Source organism: Natator depressus, chromosome 2 (genome assembly GCF_965152275.1).
Source record: "Natator depressus isolate rNatDep1 chromosome 2, rNatDep2.hap1, whole genome shotgun sequence".
NCBI classification, from domain to species: Eukaryota; Metazoa; Chordata; order Testudines; family Cheloniidae; genus Natator; species Natator depressus.
The window spans coordinates 1,644,486-1,661,894 of NC_134235.1; the positions used below are offsets into that span (position 1 = coordinate 1,644,486).

Here is a 17,409-nt window from a genome sequence, read left to right on the forward strand (position 1 = left end):
CTGGAAAAAGGCTAATGTAGTGCCAATCTTTAAAAAAGGGAAGAAGGAGGATCCTGGGAACTACAGGCCGGTCAGCCTCACCTCAGTCCCTGGAAAAATCATGGAGCAGGTCCTCAAAGAATCAATCCTGAAGCACTTACATGAGAGGAAAGTGATCAGGAACAGTCAGCATGGATTCACCAAGGGAAGGTCATGCCTGACTAATCTAATCGCCTTTTATGATGAGATTACTGGTTCTGTGGATGAAGGGAAAGCAGTGGATGTATTGTTTCTTGACTTTAGCAAAGCTTTTGACACGGTCTCCCACAGTATTCCTGTCAGCAAGTTAAAGAAGTATGGGCTGGATGAATGCACTATAAGGTGGGTAGAAAGCTGGCTAGATTGTCGGGCTCAACGGGTAGTGATAAATGGCTCCATGTCTAGTTGGCAGCCGGTGTCAAGTGGAGTGCCCCAGGGGTCGGTCCTGGGGCCGGTTTTGTTCAATATCTTCATAAATGATCTGGAGGATGGTGTGGATTGCACTCTCAGCAAATTTGCAGATGATACTAAACTGGGAGGAGTGGTAGATACGCTGGAGGGGAGGGATAGGATACAGAAGGACCTAGACAAATTGGAGGATTGGGCCAAAAGAAATCTGATGAGGTTCAATAAGGATAAGTGCAGGGTCCTGCACTTAGGATGGAAGAATCCAATGCACCGCTACAGACTAGGGACCGAATGGCTAGGCAGCAGTTCTGCGGAAAAGGACCTAGGGGTGACAGTGGACGAGAAGCTGGATATGAGTCAACAGTGTGCCCTTGTTGCCAAGAAGGCCAATGGCATTTTGGGATGTATAAGTAGGGGCATAGCGAGCAGATCGAGGGATGTGATCGTTCCCCTCTATTCGACACTGGTGAGGCCTCATCTGGAGTACTGTGTCCAGTTTTGGGCCCCACACTACAAGAAGGATGTGGATAAATTGGAGAGAGTCCAGCGAAGGGCAACAAAAATGATTAGGGGTCTAGAGCACATGACTTCTGAGGAGAGGCTGAGGGAGCTGGGATTGTTTAGTCTGCAGAAGAGAAGAATGAGGGGGGATTTGATAGCTGCTTTCAACTACCTGAAAGGGGGTTCCAAAGAGGATGGCTCTAGACTGTTCTCAATGGTAGCAGATGACAGAACGAGGAGTAATGGTCTCAAGTTGCAATGGGGGAGGTTTAGATTGGATATTAGGAAAAACTTTTTCACTAAGAGGGTGGTGAAACACTGGAATGCGTTACCTAGGGAGGTGGTAGAATCTCCTTCCTTAGAGGTTTTTAAGGTCAGGCTTGACAAAGCCCTGGCTGGGATGATTTAACTGGGAATTGGTCCTGCTTCGAGCAGGGGGTTGGACTAGATGACCTTCTGGGGTCCCTTCCAACCCTGATATTCTATGATTCTATCTGATTCCCGGGAAGCCGGGGGGGGGGGGCGGAGAAGCAGAGCGGGGCAGCGCGTTCAGGGGAGGAGGTGGAGCAGAGGTGAGCGGGGGCCGGGGGTGGGGCGGGGAACTGCCCGTGGGTGCTCTGCACCCACCAAATTTTCCCCCTGGGTGGTCCAGGGCTGGAGCACCCGTGGAGTCAGCCCCTAAGGCGCCACTTTTGGCCGGTTAAATTTAGAAGCCCTTTTAGAACCGGTTCTCCCTCGCTGAACAACGGGTTCTAAAAGGGCTTCTAAATTTAACAACCAGTTCTAGCGAACTGGTGCGAACCGGCTCCAGCTCACCACTGGTGACACCCATGTGCTCGCACAGTCGCCCCGTGGCCGGTAACACCCTGGGCAGAAGAGAACAAGCTCATCACAGGGGCCGATCGGCCACGCCAGGACCCAGCAAACGTATACCAGCTCGGGGCTGTTTGGGCATGACCGTTAGCCGCCTCCATGGCCACCGGCTCACAGCGGGGCTGCTAAGGCGCAGTCTTGGCCTGCTCAGCCAGGGTCTTATTAGGCAGAAGGCAGAGGAGAGGGAGAGGACAGAGGAGAGCTAAGGGGAGAAAAAGAAAACACCAGGGGTGGGGGGCAGCAGGGCTGGGAGTTAGTGGGAGCCAGGGCAGCTGGCAACGACATTTGGGTCCCTCTCTCTGGCCTGGTCAGGGCAGCGGCCCAAGGGCAGATCCCAGGAGAAGGTGGCGGTGGTAACCATGATGGAAAAGCCCGTTCCTGCCGGCCCTCCTGCCTCCCCACCAGCTCCCCGAAGGCTTTTTGTCTGGCCCCCAAAGGTAGCCGCGGGCAGAACAGCCCATCCCCTTCATTAGTTTGCTCACCAGTTAGGCCTCATTTTGGCCCATTGATTTCTGGTCCCACTTCTCTTGGTTAGCAGACGTGGGGTTAGCACCGTGCTGGGGCTCTCCTGGGGGGCAGGGGGTTGTCTGGACTAGCCTAGGCTCTCTGTTTGTCTCCCTTATGCACCTTTTCCCACCCCTGGAATATCTTATAACCCTTTCTCTGCATCTCACCGTTCGGCGGACACTGTGAGCTGGTCAGTGGGGCCCCCATGATCACAGCAGCTGTTACCTGAAGGAGAGTCACCCGCTGAATATGCTGCTGGCCCCCTGCCCAGCCCAGCCAGCCACGCCCAGCTCCTCCGGCCCTCGCTGATGACAGCGTTAATTAGCCCGAGGATGCGCCCAGGTTTGTACAGGGCCGTGCGGCTTCCCCAGGCAAACCACAAACCTGGAAGCTCCCTTCAATTGCCAAAATTAGCTCCCGAGGCACAGCCCGGCACAGGGCACAGCCACGCCTGCCCTGGCGTACAACCACAGCTCGGCCGGCTCGCCGCGGGCCTGGCTGGCAGGTCGCTTCCTGCCCCGCAGAGCAGGTGCACACAGGGTAATTTCACATACAAATGGCCAAATAAGCAAGGGGGGAAAGCCAAGGCACCTCCCATGGGTGAGAACTGTACGGCATGGGCTGAAGTGCACCATCTTTGTTAGGAGCTCAAGGGCACACAGGATTGCCCAGTGTCCCTGTGAGCGTGGGAGTTCTACAATGAAGTCCATTGGCACAGCAGACCAAGACTGGCGGTGTGGGCAGAGGCTGGAGGAGATCTAGGGGTTTAGACTGTAGTTTCTTGATACAGGCACAGAGGTTGCAGGACCTTATATAATCCTTGATGTAATCTCATAGGCCTGGCCACCAGAGGTTCCTCAAGACCAGATTGGCTTGAATTGGCCAAAACGGCCACTGCTGGCGAATTGTGGCATAGTTTCAATACCTGAAACCTAGGTTGTCCATCCGGAACATACAGAAAAGCCTTGCAATAGAAGAGGCCATTCTGTAGTCGGATCTGGGGTGATTGGGTAACCACATTGTTCAGGGTCTGGAAGATCTAGGTCACAAATGCGTCGCTGGGGAGCAGATGGAGGACATCAGACTGCTGTCAATTGTCCTGTTGACAAAGTTGGGCCCCTTTGACCATGGTGGCAGAGGGCTCTTCACCAGGTCTGAGATGTTAGCCTTTGCGGAATAGGGCATCTGCCCTGGGATGATAGGTTGCAAGTGAAGTGAAGTGAGCAAAGAAGAGGGACCAGCAGATCTGGGGTTGGTTAAGGAGTCTGGCAGTCTATAGGTATTCCAAGTTCTTATGGTCCATCAGGACTTGGACTGGGAATGGTGCCACCTCCTAGAAGGAGCCCTACTTCTCAGAGCCGCCTTGGTATCCAGTAGTTCCTTGTCCCAAATATTGTAATTTTTCTCCACTGAGGACTGCTTCCAAGAATAAAAACCACATGGGTAGAATTGGTTGCAGGGACCCACATGTAGAAATAATTCTGCACCTATGGCAAAGTTTGAGTCATTGGCCTTGATCATAAATGGTTCAGTGAATTCTGGGTGAATTTGGATAGGTGCCAAGGTGAATGCCCTCTTCAGTCGATCAAAGGCTAACTGAAGCCCCACGGGTCAGGCAAACTGGCCCCCTTTCGCAGGAGCACTGTTATGAGTGCAACCAGGCTAGAGAATCCTTTAATAAATCACCTGTAAAACACTGCCCTCCACCTACATCCTTGGGTGTGGCCTAGTCAAATATTGCCCCTGCCTTACGAAGGTCCATGGGAGTTCCTCAGGCCAGGGGATCCCAAGAATTCCACCGTGTCCTTATTGAACTCACATTTCTCAAGTTTTGAGCAGAGGTGGTTTTGGCGTCATCACTCCAAGACAGTGCAGACATGATGACTGTGGAGGTCCTGACTTTCAGAGAAAATGAGGATCTCATCCAGGTAGAGGACAACAAATTGGTCCAGTATGTCCTTAAGATGTTGCCAGGGCATTGCACAACCCAAATGGCATGACCATGGCCATGCCTGGTATGGAAGGTGGTCTTCCATTCGTCTCCTTCCTGGATCCTCACCAGGGTAGAAGTTCCACGGTGGCCCAACTTTGTGAAGACCTTGGCAGGGCAGAGTCTTTCAAACAGCTCATTAATAAGCAGTACATGGTACCGGTTTCAGATTGTAATCTTGTTCAATACTTGGTAGTCCACACAAGGCCGGAGGAACCACAATTCTTTGCCGCAAAGAAGACTGGGGCCCCTGCTGGGGATGTAGAGGGGCAAATTAACCCCTTCTGAAGGTTTTCCTGGGGACAGGTCCCCCAGAAATGCCTGCAGTTCAGATTGTGAGAGGGAGTAAATGTGCCCAAAAGGAGCCTCGGCTCCTGGCGGGAGGTCAATGGGGCCATCATGCTGCAATGAGGCAGTAGGGCACTGGCTCTCTTTTCACTGACCATGTCGGCATAGAGCTGAAATTTAACAGGAATCCCTGGAGCTGTGGAGAAGGTCGTGGGGGTTGCCAGGGTCACCTTTGGATCCTCTCTTAGCATCTCTGAATTCTTTGGAGGACTGAGTAAGCGGCAGCGGGCTGCTGGGCCTGGTTTGGCTCTCAGGAAACAGGACTGCTGGCGAGACAGGGAACAAGAGCATGTTGTGCCTGACCACCAGCAGATGTGCAGGTCGTAGGTGATGAGCCAGGGGATGCCAAGGACAACTGGTGAATGCAGTTCATGAATGAGCCCAAACAGAACTTCTCGGTGGCCTCAAAGGACAGTTGCCTTGAAGGGAGCCATCTGGTGGGTGACTGGTCCCGACAAAAGGGCAGACTCTGGATCCATGAAACTGCCTGAGGCATCCAAGTCCACCAGCACCTCTAGGCTGGTGTCGGGCACCACAAGGTCGACAAGTACGGGTACGGGCTGCTGGAGAAAAGGGAAGGGCACCAGCCCAGCCTGCTCCCCCCTATCGAGTCTAGGGCTTTGCTTTCTGTGAACCAGGTGCAGATCAGACCTTAGCGGGGCAGCTTGACGCAGGGTCCTGGTTCCCCACGATATGGACATAGGTCCGATGCCCAGCGTCAATTCTTCTCCACGTCCAAAAGGCCGGGCCGGAGCTGCTCCCCTTGCCTGGGTTCGGAGGTGGAGACGGGTCCCCAGCTGCACCTCCAGCCCCACGAGTCCCAAACCCTCTGCAAAGGCCAGGAATGACCCCTGAAAGTGCTCACCCCATAGTGGGCAGAGAGGGGCAGGGACTCAGGCAATGTCACACAACAAGGCAGGGCACAGCTGACTGAGAGCTAGGAGTCCTGGCCCAACAGAGGATGCTCCCCGCATTAGGAAGCCAGGAGGGGGGAGGGGGCCATGCCACGCTGCTTGTTCGGAGCCCGCATGGCGTGGGGGCAGAGCCCTGGGGTAGCTCATCCCACGCCCCAGCCCCGGCCCTCACGCCGTCTCCTGTGCCAGGCGATAGTCGTACAGGCTGCCACGTTCCAGGAAGCTCCTGGCGTCGGGCAGCTGGCGCCGCTCCAGGGAGTCCCCAATGTCAGCAGCCGGCCCAAAGCCACCCCCGCCAGGGGTCTGCAAGCGGAAGACGTCCTGCGGGGAGGGGAGGGAGACGGTGAGGGGAGAAGGGGGCTGTCCCCAGACCCTGCCCAGACAGGAGCCCCAGAGAGGGGAATCAGACCAGGTCAACCCAAGGAAAGTACCAGCCACACCACAGTACAGCCGTGCCAACCCCACCCCGCACCGGGAGAGCTGGGTCAACCAGCCCCTCCTACCCCCCCCCCCGGGACAGCCGTGCCAACCCCACCCCACACCGGGAGAGCTGGGTCAGCCAGCCCCTCCTACCCACCCCCGGGACAGCCGTGCCAACCCCACCCCGCACTGGGAGAGCTGGGTCAACCAGTCCTTCCCCCCCTCCCGGGACAGCCGGGCCAACCCCACCCCGCACCGAGAGAGCTGGGTCAACCAGCCCCTCCTTCCCCCTCTCCCTCGGGACAGCCGTGCCAACCCCACCCCCCACCGGGAGAGCTGGGTCAACCAGCCCCTTCTTCCCCCCCTCCCTCGGGACAGCCGTGCCAACCCCACCCCCCACCGGGAGAGCTGGGTCAACCAGCCCCTTCTTCCCCCCCTCCCTCGGGACAGCCGTGCCAACCCCACCCCCCACCGGGAGAGCTGGGTCAACCAGCCCCTTCTTCCCCCCCTCCCTCGGGACAGCCGTGCCAACCCCACCCCCCACCGGGAGAGCTGGGTCAACCAGCCCCTTCTTCCCCCCCTCCCTCGGGACAGCCGTGCCAACCCCACCCCCCACCGGGAGAGCTGGGTCAACCAGCCCCTCCTTCCCCCACTCCCTCGGGACAGCCGTGCCAACCCCACGCCCCACCGGGAGAGCTGGGTCAACCAGCCCCTCCTACCCACCCCCGGGACAGCCGTGCCAACCCCACCCCACACTGGGAGAGCTGGGTCAACCAGTCCTTCCCCCGCCCGGGACAGCCATGCCAACCCCACCCCGCACCGGGAGAGCTGGGTCAACCAGCCCCTCCTACCCACCCCCGGGACAGCTGTGCCAAGCCCACCCCGCACCGGGAGAGCTGGGTCAACCAGCTCCTCCTTCCCCCACTCCCTCGGGACAGCCGTGCCAACCCCACCCCCCACCGGGAGAGCTGGGTCAACCAGCCCCTCCTACCCACCCCCGGGACAGCCCTGCCAGCCCCGCCCCCCCCACCGGGAGAGTCGGGTCAACCAGCCGCCCCCCACCCCTAGGACAGCCATGCCAGCCCTGCCCCCCACCGGGAGAGCCATGCCAACCAGCCAACCCGCCCCCCACCACACTGGGAGAGCTGTGCCAGCCGGCCCCACCCCATCCCAGGACAGCCCCACCCCCACAACACCAGGACAGCCATGCCAACCGGCTCCCGCTCCCACCCCCAGCCAAGCGGGGCGCTGGACTCTTACCCCGGGAAGCACTCGCACTGACGTCTTCCCCCCCAGGCTGATGGTTCGTCCATCTCTGCGGATCAGCAAGTTCAGCCCGGGGGAGCCAGAGTCCCCCCCTGCCCAGAAGAGAAAAGGGAGTCAGAGGGAGGGCAGACGGGGTGACAGATGGGGGGATACCACCAGGGGGCGGGGTGGGGGGGTCAGAGGGAGGGCAGACGGGGTGACAGACGGGGGACACCACGAGCGGGTGTGGGGGTTTGCCGGGGGGGCTGGAGGGAGGATCAAATGGGGATACCACGAGGAGCTGGGCAGTTCAGTGGGGACCGCAGTGGAGGGGAGGGGAGGGGAGGGGAGGGGGTGCCCGGTGGGGGGCCGGACCACGGCGGGTGCTCACCCTGCAGGCCGTAGGGGCGGAAGGCCCGGCGCTCGCTCAGCACCGACAGCACCATCTCCTGGCGGAAGAGCAGCTCGCGGATCACCCCGTCCCCGCCCCGGAACCGCCCGCTGCCCCCGCTGCCCCGGCACAGCTCAAAGCAGCGCAGGATCACTGGGTACCTGGGGGGGAGGCAGCGTCACTGAGGAGATGAGCGACCCCCCCCGGCAGGGCACCCTCCACCCGGTCCCCCTGCACACTCTGCCACTGCCTGAGCACAGAGCGGGGAGACCCTGGGACCCACAGCCAGCTCAGCCCCCCCGGCAGCGGTTACAGGGGCCGAGGACACTACATCCTGAGGGCCCATGGGCTCGGTGGAGGCCCCTAACAAGCTGGGGTTACCCCACAGGTCTTGGGTGTCCTGGCTGCTGCCACTCCCCCACCAAGGGACCTCCCACTCCATCCAGCTCCTCCCCCCACAAGGCCCTTCTCCCAGACTCCCTGCCCGTGTCCCCCAAGGAGGGCCCTAGCCGAGAGCCCTGCAAAGATGGGGTGCTCCCCATGGGGTCCCAGACCCACCGTTTCTCCAGGATCTCGGGGTCAGTGATGCGGGTGTTGGTCATGTGGGTGTGCACCCCGCTGCGCCCATGCCAGTGGGGCCCGGCCCCCACGCCGCCCGCCACTGTCTCATAGTACCCCACATGCTCGCTCCCAAACGTCACGTTGTTCATGCAGCCCTGGAGCGAGGGGATGAGAGATGGAGGGAGATCCGGCCCCGGGGACCCCGACAGGACCCAAGGACCCCGACGGGAGAGCATGACCGGCCTTGTGCCATGGAGTGTGAGGGAGTCAGAGCCCAGCACCCCCCACTTCCTGCGATTGCCCGTGACTCTCAGCCAGCCAGCAAAACGGAAGGTTTATTAGACGACAGGAACACAGTCCAAATCAGAGCTTGTAGGTACAGACAACAGGACCCCCTCAGGCAGGTCCATCTGGGGGAGCAGGGAGCTTAGACCCCAGCCCTGGGGTTCCCTCCGTTTCCCCAGTCCACGTTGTCACGGCGTCCCTGGGCGATGCTCTGGAGCTGCTCCCTATGAAGCCAGGCAGGACTCTGGGGAAGTCTCCTCTCTGTGAGCAGCCTGTCTGCAGGACACACAGCTCACCCGGCTTCCACCTTCCTGGGTCTGACCTCGGAGCATTCAGCATCCTCTGCCCCTCCGTGCGCTTCCCACAGCGAGTCCGCCCAGGCGGGTCCTGGGGAAGCCAGAGGGTCCTGCCCCCCAACTCCGCAGTCAGACGGGACTCTCAGCCAGTCAGGAAAACAGAAGGTTTATTAGACGACAGGAACATGGTCTAACACAGAGCTTGTAGGTGCAGAGAACAGGACCCCTCAGTCAGGTCCATCTTGGGGGACAGGGAGGCCAGAGCCCCATCTGGCCTCCCTCCATTTCCCCAGCCAGCTCCAAACTGAAACTCCCTCCAGCCCCTCCTCCTCTGGCCTTTGTCTCTTTCCCGGCCAGGAGGCCACCTGATCTCTTTGTTCTCCAAACCCTTCAGTCGGCACCTTTGCAGGGGAGGGGCCCAGGCTATCAGTTGCCAGGAGACAGGGTGTTGGCCATTCTCTGTGCAGACACCATCACACCTGCCCTCTCGGGCTCTGTAACAATCACACCCCCTTATTCCCCCACCTAGATACTGAAGAACTGCATAGGGGAAACTGAGGCACCCACACAGTATTCAGAGAAAACATTAAGAACAGTCCCACTTTGTCACATCTCTCCCCCCTTCGAGACTGAACTGAGCGGGGTCACTTTAGCCAGTGACCTGGGGAAGTTCGAAGCCACCAACATTCCCATGGATGCCCCAGCATCTCTCTCGTTCCTTGGTGGGAGTTAAACCAGGCCCTTCCAGTTTCACGCCCTCCCTTAGGTCGGGGGTGGTCGATAGCACTCGCAGGCCGCATGTGGGAAGGTTTATGCGGCTTGTGCCTTTTGCCACCCCAAAACCCCCGGGGGTCAAACTGGGATCGGGTCTTCTCCCAGCGCTCCAGTCTGGAGGGCTGTGATTCGGGCTCTCTTGGTTAAGAGCCCCCATCTTGACCTGGGCCACCCTCTGACCAGGTGTCTCTGTCCCCCGCCGCTCGGCATCAGCCCCTTTCATTGGATGCAGCCGCGTCGGGGCAGAGGGGTCCATGTACACAGCAAAGCGCCGCCCCATAGATCTGGCTGCAGCTTTTCAAGGGCCTGCCCCACGGCCGGGCATTTCTTCTCGATGGCCACATAGTTCTGCTCCCGGAGCAGCAGCTTCTTGCTCCGGTACCCGATGGGGTGTCTCTCCCCCGTAGCACCGGCCTGCATCAGCACCGCACCCAGCCCTGCGTCTGAGGCATCGGTGGCACTGAAAAGGCCTTGGCGCAGTCTGGGTTTACCAGATTTACCGGGCCCTGGATTAGAGCCTCCTTCAGCGCACAGAGAGCCCTCTGGCACGGCTCGGTCCCGACCACCTCGTCTGGCTTCCCCTTCTTACACAGCTCAGTGGTGGGGGCAGCTGGGGTGCTCAAGTGGGGTACAAACCCCCAGTAGTACCCCGCCATCCCGATAAAGGCCTGGATCTGTTTCTTGGTCTGGGGAACGGGCCAATCTCTGATCATCTCCACCTTGGCCGGCTCTGGGCTTGGGCAGCCGCTCCCCACCTTGTGGCCCAGGTACGACGCCTCTGCCATCCCCACCTTACACCTTCCAGCTTTTACTGTCAGTCCTGCCTGCTTCGGGTGACCCAGCCCCCTCTTCACTGGGGACACGTGTTCCTCCCAGGCCTGGCTAGAGACACAGGTATCATCAATGGACGCCAGGGCCACGTTCTCCATCCCCCTCAGTAGCTGATCCACCCGGTGCTGGGGGGGTGGCTGACGCCCCCTCGAGGTCGAAAGGCAGGACCAGGAACTCAGAGAGCCCCAAAGGGGTGGTGAAGGCAGATTTCAACCTGGCATCTGGGTCCAAAGGCTCCTGCCAGTCGCACTTGGTGAGATCCATAGTAAGGAGGTAATGAGCCCCCCCAGCTTGTCTAGAATCTCACCAGGCCTAGGCCTGGGGTAGGCATCGGACACGGTGATATCCTTAAGCTTTCGATACTCCCCACAGAACCAGATCGACCCGTCTTCCTTGGGGACCCGCCCCACGGGTGAGGCTTGTGGGCTGTTGAATGGCTGGATCACCTCTAAAGCCAGCATGTCCTTGACCTCTCTGCAGGCTCTGGGCTGTTTTCCCAGTGACTCTGAACGGGGGACACCTGATGGGAGGACTGGCTCCCACCTCAGGGAAGAGATCCACCAGGGGGTCTCCCCCCTTCACCTCCCAACCGTCCCTTACCAGGTTCAGGGGTCCCCTCACTCTCCTCCCACACAGCAGCTCAAAGGGAAGAACCCGGTGGATTCCTGGGGCACGTCCCCGTACCACGGGTGGGGCAGGTGCTTGTCCCCATCCTGCGGATGCTGATTCATAAAAGTCCTCAGCACCATCTCCAGGGCCCCATAGACTCTCTCCACCAGCCCGTGGGACGGAGGGTCACCTGCAGAGGCCCAGGTGGGCCAGACCCCCCCATTTCTCCCACCAGCCCTGGAGCCGGGCTGACAGGACATTGGACCCCTGGTCTGTAAGGACCCCGCTGGGGACCCCCCCTCTGCTGAAGATGGTCAGCAGCGCATCTGCCCTGGTGTCTGCCTCGGTGGAGGACAGAGCCCCCGCCTCTGGGTAGCGGGTGGCGAGATCCATCACCCCCAGGACATATTTCTTCCCCAACCAGGTCGCCTTGCTGAGGGGCCCCACTATGTCCAGAGCCCCGTTCTGGAAAGGCTCCTCTATGATGGGCAGGGGTCTCAAGGGAGCTTCAACCTTGTCCCGGCCTTCCCCACGCTCTGTCCGGGGTCGCAGGACCTGCCGTGCCGCGGGGTCACAGGACCTGCCGTGCCACTGGGGTGGGTCCCCGAGGAAGACGGGTCGATCTGGTTCTGTGGGGAGTATCGGAAGCTTAAGGATATCACCGTGTCCGATGCCTACCCCAGGCCTAGGCCTGGTGAGATTCTAGACAAGCTGCGGGGGCTCATTACCTCCCTACTGTGGATCTCACCAAGGGCAACTGGCAGGAGCCTTTGGACCCAGATGCCAGGTTGAAATCTGCCTTCACCACCCCTTTGGGGCTCTCTGAGTTCCTGGTCCTGCCTTTCGACCTCGGGGGGGGGCGTCAGCCTCCCCCCGAGCACCGGGTGGATCAGCTACTGAGGGGGATGGAGAACTTGGCCCTGGCGTCCATTGATGATACCCGTGTCTCTAGCCAGGCCTGGGAGGAACACGTGTCCCCAGTGAAGAGGGGGCTGGGTCACCCGAAGCAGGCAGGACTGACAGTAAAAGCTGGAAGGTGTAAGGTGGGGATGGCAGAGGCGTCGTACCTGGGCCACAAGGTGGAGAGCGGCTGCCCAAGCCCAGAACCGGCCATGGTCAAGATGGGGGCTCTTAAGCAAAAGAGCCCAATCGCAGCCCTCCAGTTGGGAGTGCTGGGAGAAGACCCGATCCCAGTTTGAACCCCAGGGGTATTGGGGTGGCAAAAGGGCACGGGCCACATAAGCCTTCCCACATGCAGCATGCGAGTGCTATCGACCACCCCCGACCTAAGGGAGGGCGTGAAACTGGAAGGGCCTGGTTTAACTTCCACCAAGGAACGGGAGAGATGCTGGGGCATCCATGGGAACGTTGGTGGCTTCGAACTTCCCCGGGTCACCGGCTAAAGTGACCCCGCTCAGTTCGATCTTGAAGGGGGGAGAGGTGTGACAAAGTGGGACTGTTCTTAATGTTTTCTCTGAATACTGTGTGGGTGCCTCAGTTTCCCATATGCAGTTCTTCAGTATCTAGGTGGGGGGGATAAGGAGGTGTGATTGTTGCAGAGCCCGAGAGGGCAGGTGTGATGGTGTCTGCACAGAGAATGGCCAACACCCTGTCTCCTGGCAACTGATAGCCTGGGCCCCTCCCCTGCAAAGGTGCTGACTGAAGGGTTGGAGAACAAAGAGATCAGGTGGCCTCCTGGCCCGGGAAAGAGACAAAGGAGAGGAGGGGGTGGAGAGTTTCAGTTTGGAGCTGGCTGGGGAAATGGAGGGAGGCCCAGATGGGGCTCTGGCCTCCCTGTCCCCCAGGATGGACCTGACTGAGGGGTCCTGTTCTCTGCACCTGCAAGCTCTGTGTTAGACCATGTTCCTGTCGTCTAATAAACCTTCTGTTTTCCTGGCTGGCTGAGAGTCCCGTCTGACTGCGGAGTTGGGGGGCAGGACCCTCTGGCTTCCCCAGAACCCCACCTGGGCGGACTCGCTGTGGGAAGCGCACGGAGGGGCAGAGGAGGCTGAATGCTCCGAGGTCAGACCCAGGAAGGTCGAAGCTGTGTAAGCATCTTGCCTTTGGGACAGGCTGCTCCCAGAGAGGAGGCTCCCCCAGAGTCCGGCCTGGCTTCGTATGGAGCAGTTCCAGAGCATGGTCTGGGGACGCCGTGACAAGACAGTTCCAGTAAAACTCCCCTGCAACATCCCCAGGTCAATCCTCCCCATTCCCTGCTCCGTCACATCTTGTGCCAGCCAGCCCCCTGCCTTGGGGTCCTGATCCAGAGGAGAGGCAGGCCCAGCTGCGTACTCAGCCCTGGCCCAGCCCCAGCCCCAGCCAAGGCAGTTGGAGGAGGGTGAGCCCCAGCCCAAGGGACGCCCAGCCCCATCCTGCGGGATGCCTCCAGCCGCCTGGGCCCATTCAACAGGCAACTCCCCTCGGCTGGGCACAGCCGCCAAACTGCCCGTGCCCTATGCCCGCAGGCTGGAGGAATCGCCAGACCCCACTGCTTCCGTGCCCCTGTCCAAGCCCCAGCCAAGGAGAGCCCCAAGGCCCAGCTCCACAGCCGCCCTTCCCCAGCCCCACACAGGGCATGCCGCTCCCCCACGCTCTCACCTGGGAGGCGGCGCAGGTCCCAAAGGCCCTGAAGATCACGTCCACCACCCTCTGTGAGGTCAGCACGTTGCCCCCGACCACGGCAGCCTCCGGGGATGGGTCCAGGATGGAGCCCTTGGGAATGAGAACTTGCACCGGGGCCAGGCAGCCCTGCCATGGGGGAGAGGGCGTCAGGCTGCCCTGAGCACCCCCACCCCTCTGCCTTCCGCCGAACTGGGGCTGAACCCACCGCTCCAGGCAAGTGCGCAGTCGCAGGGGGCACAGAGAGAGCCTACAGCTCCCAGCACGCCCTGTGCCAGCCCTGGTGCCACCCAGAGACCGCAGCTCCCAGTGCGCCCTGTGCCAGCCCCAGCCCCGGCCCCACCCAGAGACCGCAGCTCCCAGTGCGCCCTGTGCCAGCCCCAGCCCCGGTGCCATCCAGAGGCCGCAGCTCCCAGCGCGCCCTGTGTCAGCCCCAGCCCCGGTGCCATCCAGAGGCCGCAGCTCCCAGCGCGCCCTGTGCCAGCCCCAGCCCCGGCCCCACCCAGAGACCACAGCTCCCAGTGCGCCCTGTGTCAGCCCCAGCGCCACCCAGAGACTGCAGCTCCCCATGTGCCCTGTGCCAGCCCCAGCCCCGGCCCCACCCAGAGACCGCAGCTCCCAGCGCGCCCTGTGCCAGCCCCAGCCCCAGTGCCATCCAGAGACCGCAGCTCCCAGCGTGCCCTGTGCCAGCCCCAGCCCCGGTGCCTTCCAGAGGCCGCAGCTCCCAGTGCGCCCTGTGCCAGCCCCAGCCCCGGCCCCACCCAGAGACCGCAGCTCCCAGCGCGCCCTGTGCCAGCCCCAGCCCCGGCGCCATCCAGAGGCCGCAGCTCCCAGTGCGCCCTGTGCCAGCCCCAGCCCCGGCCCCACCCAGAGACCGCAGCTCCCAGCGCGCCCTGTGCCAGCCCCAGCCCCAGTGCCGTCCAGAGACCGCAGCTCCCAGCGTGCCCTGTGCCAGCCCCAGCCCCGGTGCCATCCAGAGGCCGCAGCTCCCAGTGCGCCCTGTGCCAGCCCCAGCCCCGGCCCCACCCAGAGACCGCAGCTCCCAGTGCGCCCTGTGCCAGCCCCAGCCCCGGCCCCACCCAGAGACCGCAGCTCCCAGTGCGCCCTGTGCCAGCCCCAGCCCCGGTGCCATCCAGAGGCCGCAGCTCCCAGCGCGCCCTGTGTCAGCCCCAGCCCCGGTGCCATCCAGAGACCGCAGCTCCCAGCGCGCCCTGTGCCAGCCCCAGCCCCGGCCCCACCCAGAGACCACAGCTCCCAGTGCGCCCTGTGCCAGCCCCAGCCCCGGCCCCACCCAGAGACCGCAGCTCCCAGCGCGCCCTGTGCCAGCCCCAGCCCCGGCCCCACCCAGAGACCGCAGCTCCCAGTGCGCCCTGTGCCAGCCCCAGCCCCGGCCCCACCCAGAGACCGCAGCTCCCAGCGCGCCCTGTGCCAGCCCCAGCCCCAGTGCCATCCAGAGACCGCAGCTCCCAGCGTGCCCTGTGCCAGCCCCAGCCCCGGTGCCATCCAGAGGCCGCAGCTCCCAGTGCGCCCTGTGCCAGCCCCAGCCCCGGCCCCACCCAGAGACCGCAGCTCCCAGTGCGCCCTGTGCCAGCCCCAGCCCCGGCCCCACCCAGAGACCACAGCTCCCAGTGCGCCCTGTGCCAGCCCCAGCCCCGGCCCCACCCAGAGACCGCAGCTCCCAGTGCGCCCTGTGCCAGCCCCAGCCCCGGTGCCATCCAGAGGCCGCAGCTCCCAGCGCGCCCTGTGTCAGCCCCAGCCCCGGTGCCATCCAGAGACCGCAGCTCCCAGCGCGCCCTGTGCCAGCCCCAGCCCCGGTGCCATCCAGAGACCGCAGCTCCCAGTGCGCCCTGTGCCAGCCCCAGCCCCGGCCCCACCCAGAGACCGCAGCTCCCAGCGCGCCCTGTGCCAGCCCCAGCCCCGGCGCCATCCAGAGGCCGCAGCTCCCAGTGCGCCCTGTGCCAGCCCCAGCCCCGGCCCCACCCAGAGACCGCAGCTCCCAGCGCGCCCTGTGCCAGCCCCAGCCCCAGTGCCGTCCAGAGACCGCAGCTCCCAGCGTGCCCTGTGCCAGCCCCAGCCCCGGTGCCATCCAGAGGCCGCAGCTCCCAGTGCGCCCTGTGCCAGCCCCAGCCCCGGCCCCACCCAGAGACCGCAGCTCCCAGTGCGCCCTGTGCCAGCCCCAGCCCCGGCCCCACCCAGAGACCGCAGCTCCCAGTGCGCCCTGTGTCAGCCCCAGCCCCGGTGCCATCCAGAGACCGCAGCTCCCAGCGCGCCCTGTGCCAGCCCCAGCCCCGGCCCCACCCAGAGACCGCAGCTCCCAGCGCGCCCTGTGCCAGCCCCAGCCCCGGCCCCACCCAGAGACCGCAGCTCCCAGCGCGCCCTGTGCCAGCCCCAGCCCCGGCCCCACCCAGAGACCACAGCTCCCAGCGCGCCCTGTGTCAGCCCCAGCCCCGGCCCCACCCAGAGACTGCAGCTCCCAGCGCGTCCTGTGCCAGCCCCAGCCCCGGTGCCATCCAGAGACCGCAGCTCCCAGTGCGCCCTGTGCCAGCCCCAGCCCCGGCCCCACCCAGAGACCACAGCTCCCAGTGCGCCCTGTGCCAGCCCCAGCCCCGGCCCCACCCAGAGACCGCAGCTCCCAGTGCGCCCTGTGCCAGCCCCAGCCCCGGTGCCATCCAGAGGCCGCAGCTCCCAGCGCGCCCTGTGTCAGCCCCAGCCCCGGTGCCATCCAGAGACCGCAGCTCCCAGCGCGCCCTGTGCCAGCCCCAGCCCCGGTGCCATCCAGAGACCGCAGCTCCCAGTGCGCCCTGTGCCAGCCCCAGCCCCGGCCCCACCCAGAGACCGCAGCTCCCAGTGCGCCCTGTGCCAGCCCCAGCCCCGGCGCCATCCAGAGAGCACAGCTCCCAGCGCGCCCTGTGCCAGCCCCAGCCCCGGTGCCATCCAGAGACCGCAGCTCCCCACGTACCCTGTGCCAGCCCCAGCCCCAGCCCCACCCCCACCCTCCCTTCTGCCCTGCAGACCCCTCCTGGGCCCACCTGGTTGAGAGGGATGTCCTGGTCCACCATGCAGCGCACACAGTAGATCAGTGCCGAGAGGGTGATGGCGCGGGGCGCGTTGCAGTTTCCATGCACCTCGGGGCCAGAGCCGGAGAAATCAAACACAGCACTGCCCTGCGGAGAGCCGGGCTCAGAACGGGCTCCGCGCGCCCCGCCCCCCAGGTAGGGGTCAGCCCAGCACCCACCTCCCCCCACTCTGGGGTCAGCCCAGAAGCCTGGCCCTCCTTCATTCCAGCCCCTCTCCCCCCATCCTGGGTCACCCCAGCACCCACCTCCCCCATCAGAGTTGCCCCAACATCCTAGCTCCTCCCCCACAGATTCACCCCCCCTGGAGTCACCCCCAGCCCCATTCCTGCTCACCCATCAGATGGGAGTTTACCTCTGCCACTGGGTCCCCCACCTTTGGGTTAACTCTTCCCCCGCCAGCTGGATCCCCCCCAACTCTCTCATCCTCCTGCTACCCCCCCCAGTTCCTCCCCCTGCAGATCCCCCGACATCAGCCCCGACCCCCAGCAGAGGGGCCTGGCTCACCTCCTGTGGGTCCACCTCCACCTTCAGCCGGATGGGGGAGCCGTCGTCCATGTGATCCTGCGCCTGCACCACCATGGGGCGTGTCGCCCCCCCACAGCGAGCAGCAAAGCCCTTCAGCATGTCCCGCACCGCCACCTCTGCATTGGCCTGTGGGGCAGAGCAGGGCAGTGAGGCAGGGGGGTGGGGGCTGGGAACGGGATGTGGAGGGCAGGGGAGCCCGGGGTCCTGCTCCTTTGCA

At 63.0% G+C, this 17,409-nt stretch overlaps 1 protein-coding gene across 1 annotated transcript in view; it reads right to left on the bottom strand.

The window, feature by feature from the left end:
- Positions 1 to 1,546: 1,546 nt before the first annotated feature.
- OPLAH (5-oxoprolinase, ATP-hydrolysing) overlaps positions 1,547 to 17,409 on the bottom strand; it is a 41,768-nt gene continuing 25,905 nt past the window's right edge. Inside the window, 7 exon segments of the mRNA XM_074943642.1 lie at positions 1,547 to 5,880; positions 7,240 to 7,337; positions 7,616 to 7,776; positions 8,174 to 8,331; positions 13,570 to 13,719; positions 16,620 to 16,754; positions 17,172 to 17,318. Coding sequence (XP_074799743.1) covers positions 5,728 to 5,880; positions 7,240 to 7,337; positions 7,616 to 7,776; positions 8,174 to 8,331; positions 13,570 to 13,719; positions 16,620 to 16,754; positions 17,172 to 17,318 — 1,002 coding nt within the window. The 3' untranslated portion in view covers positions 1,547 to 5,727.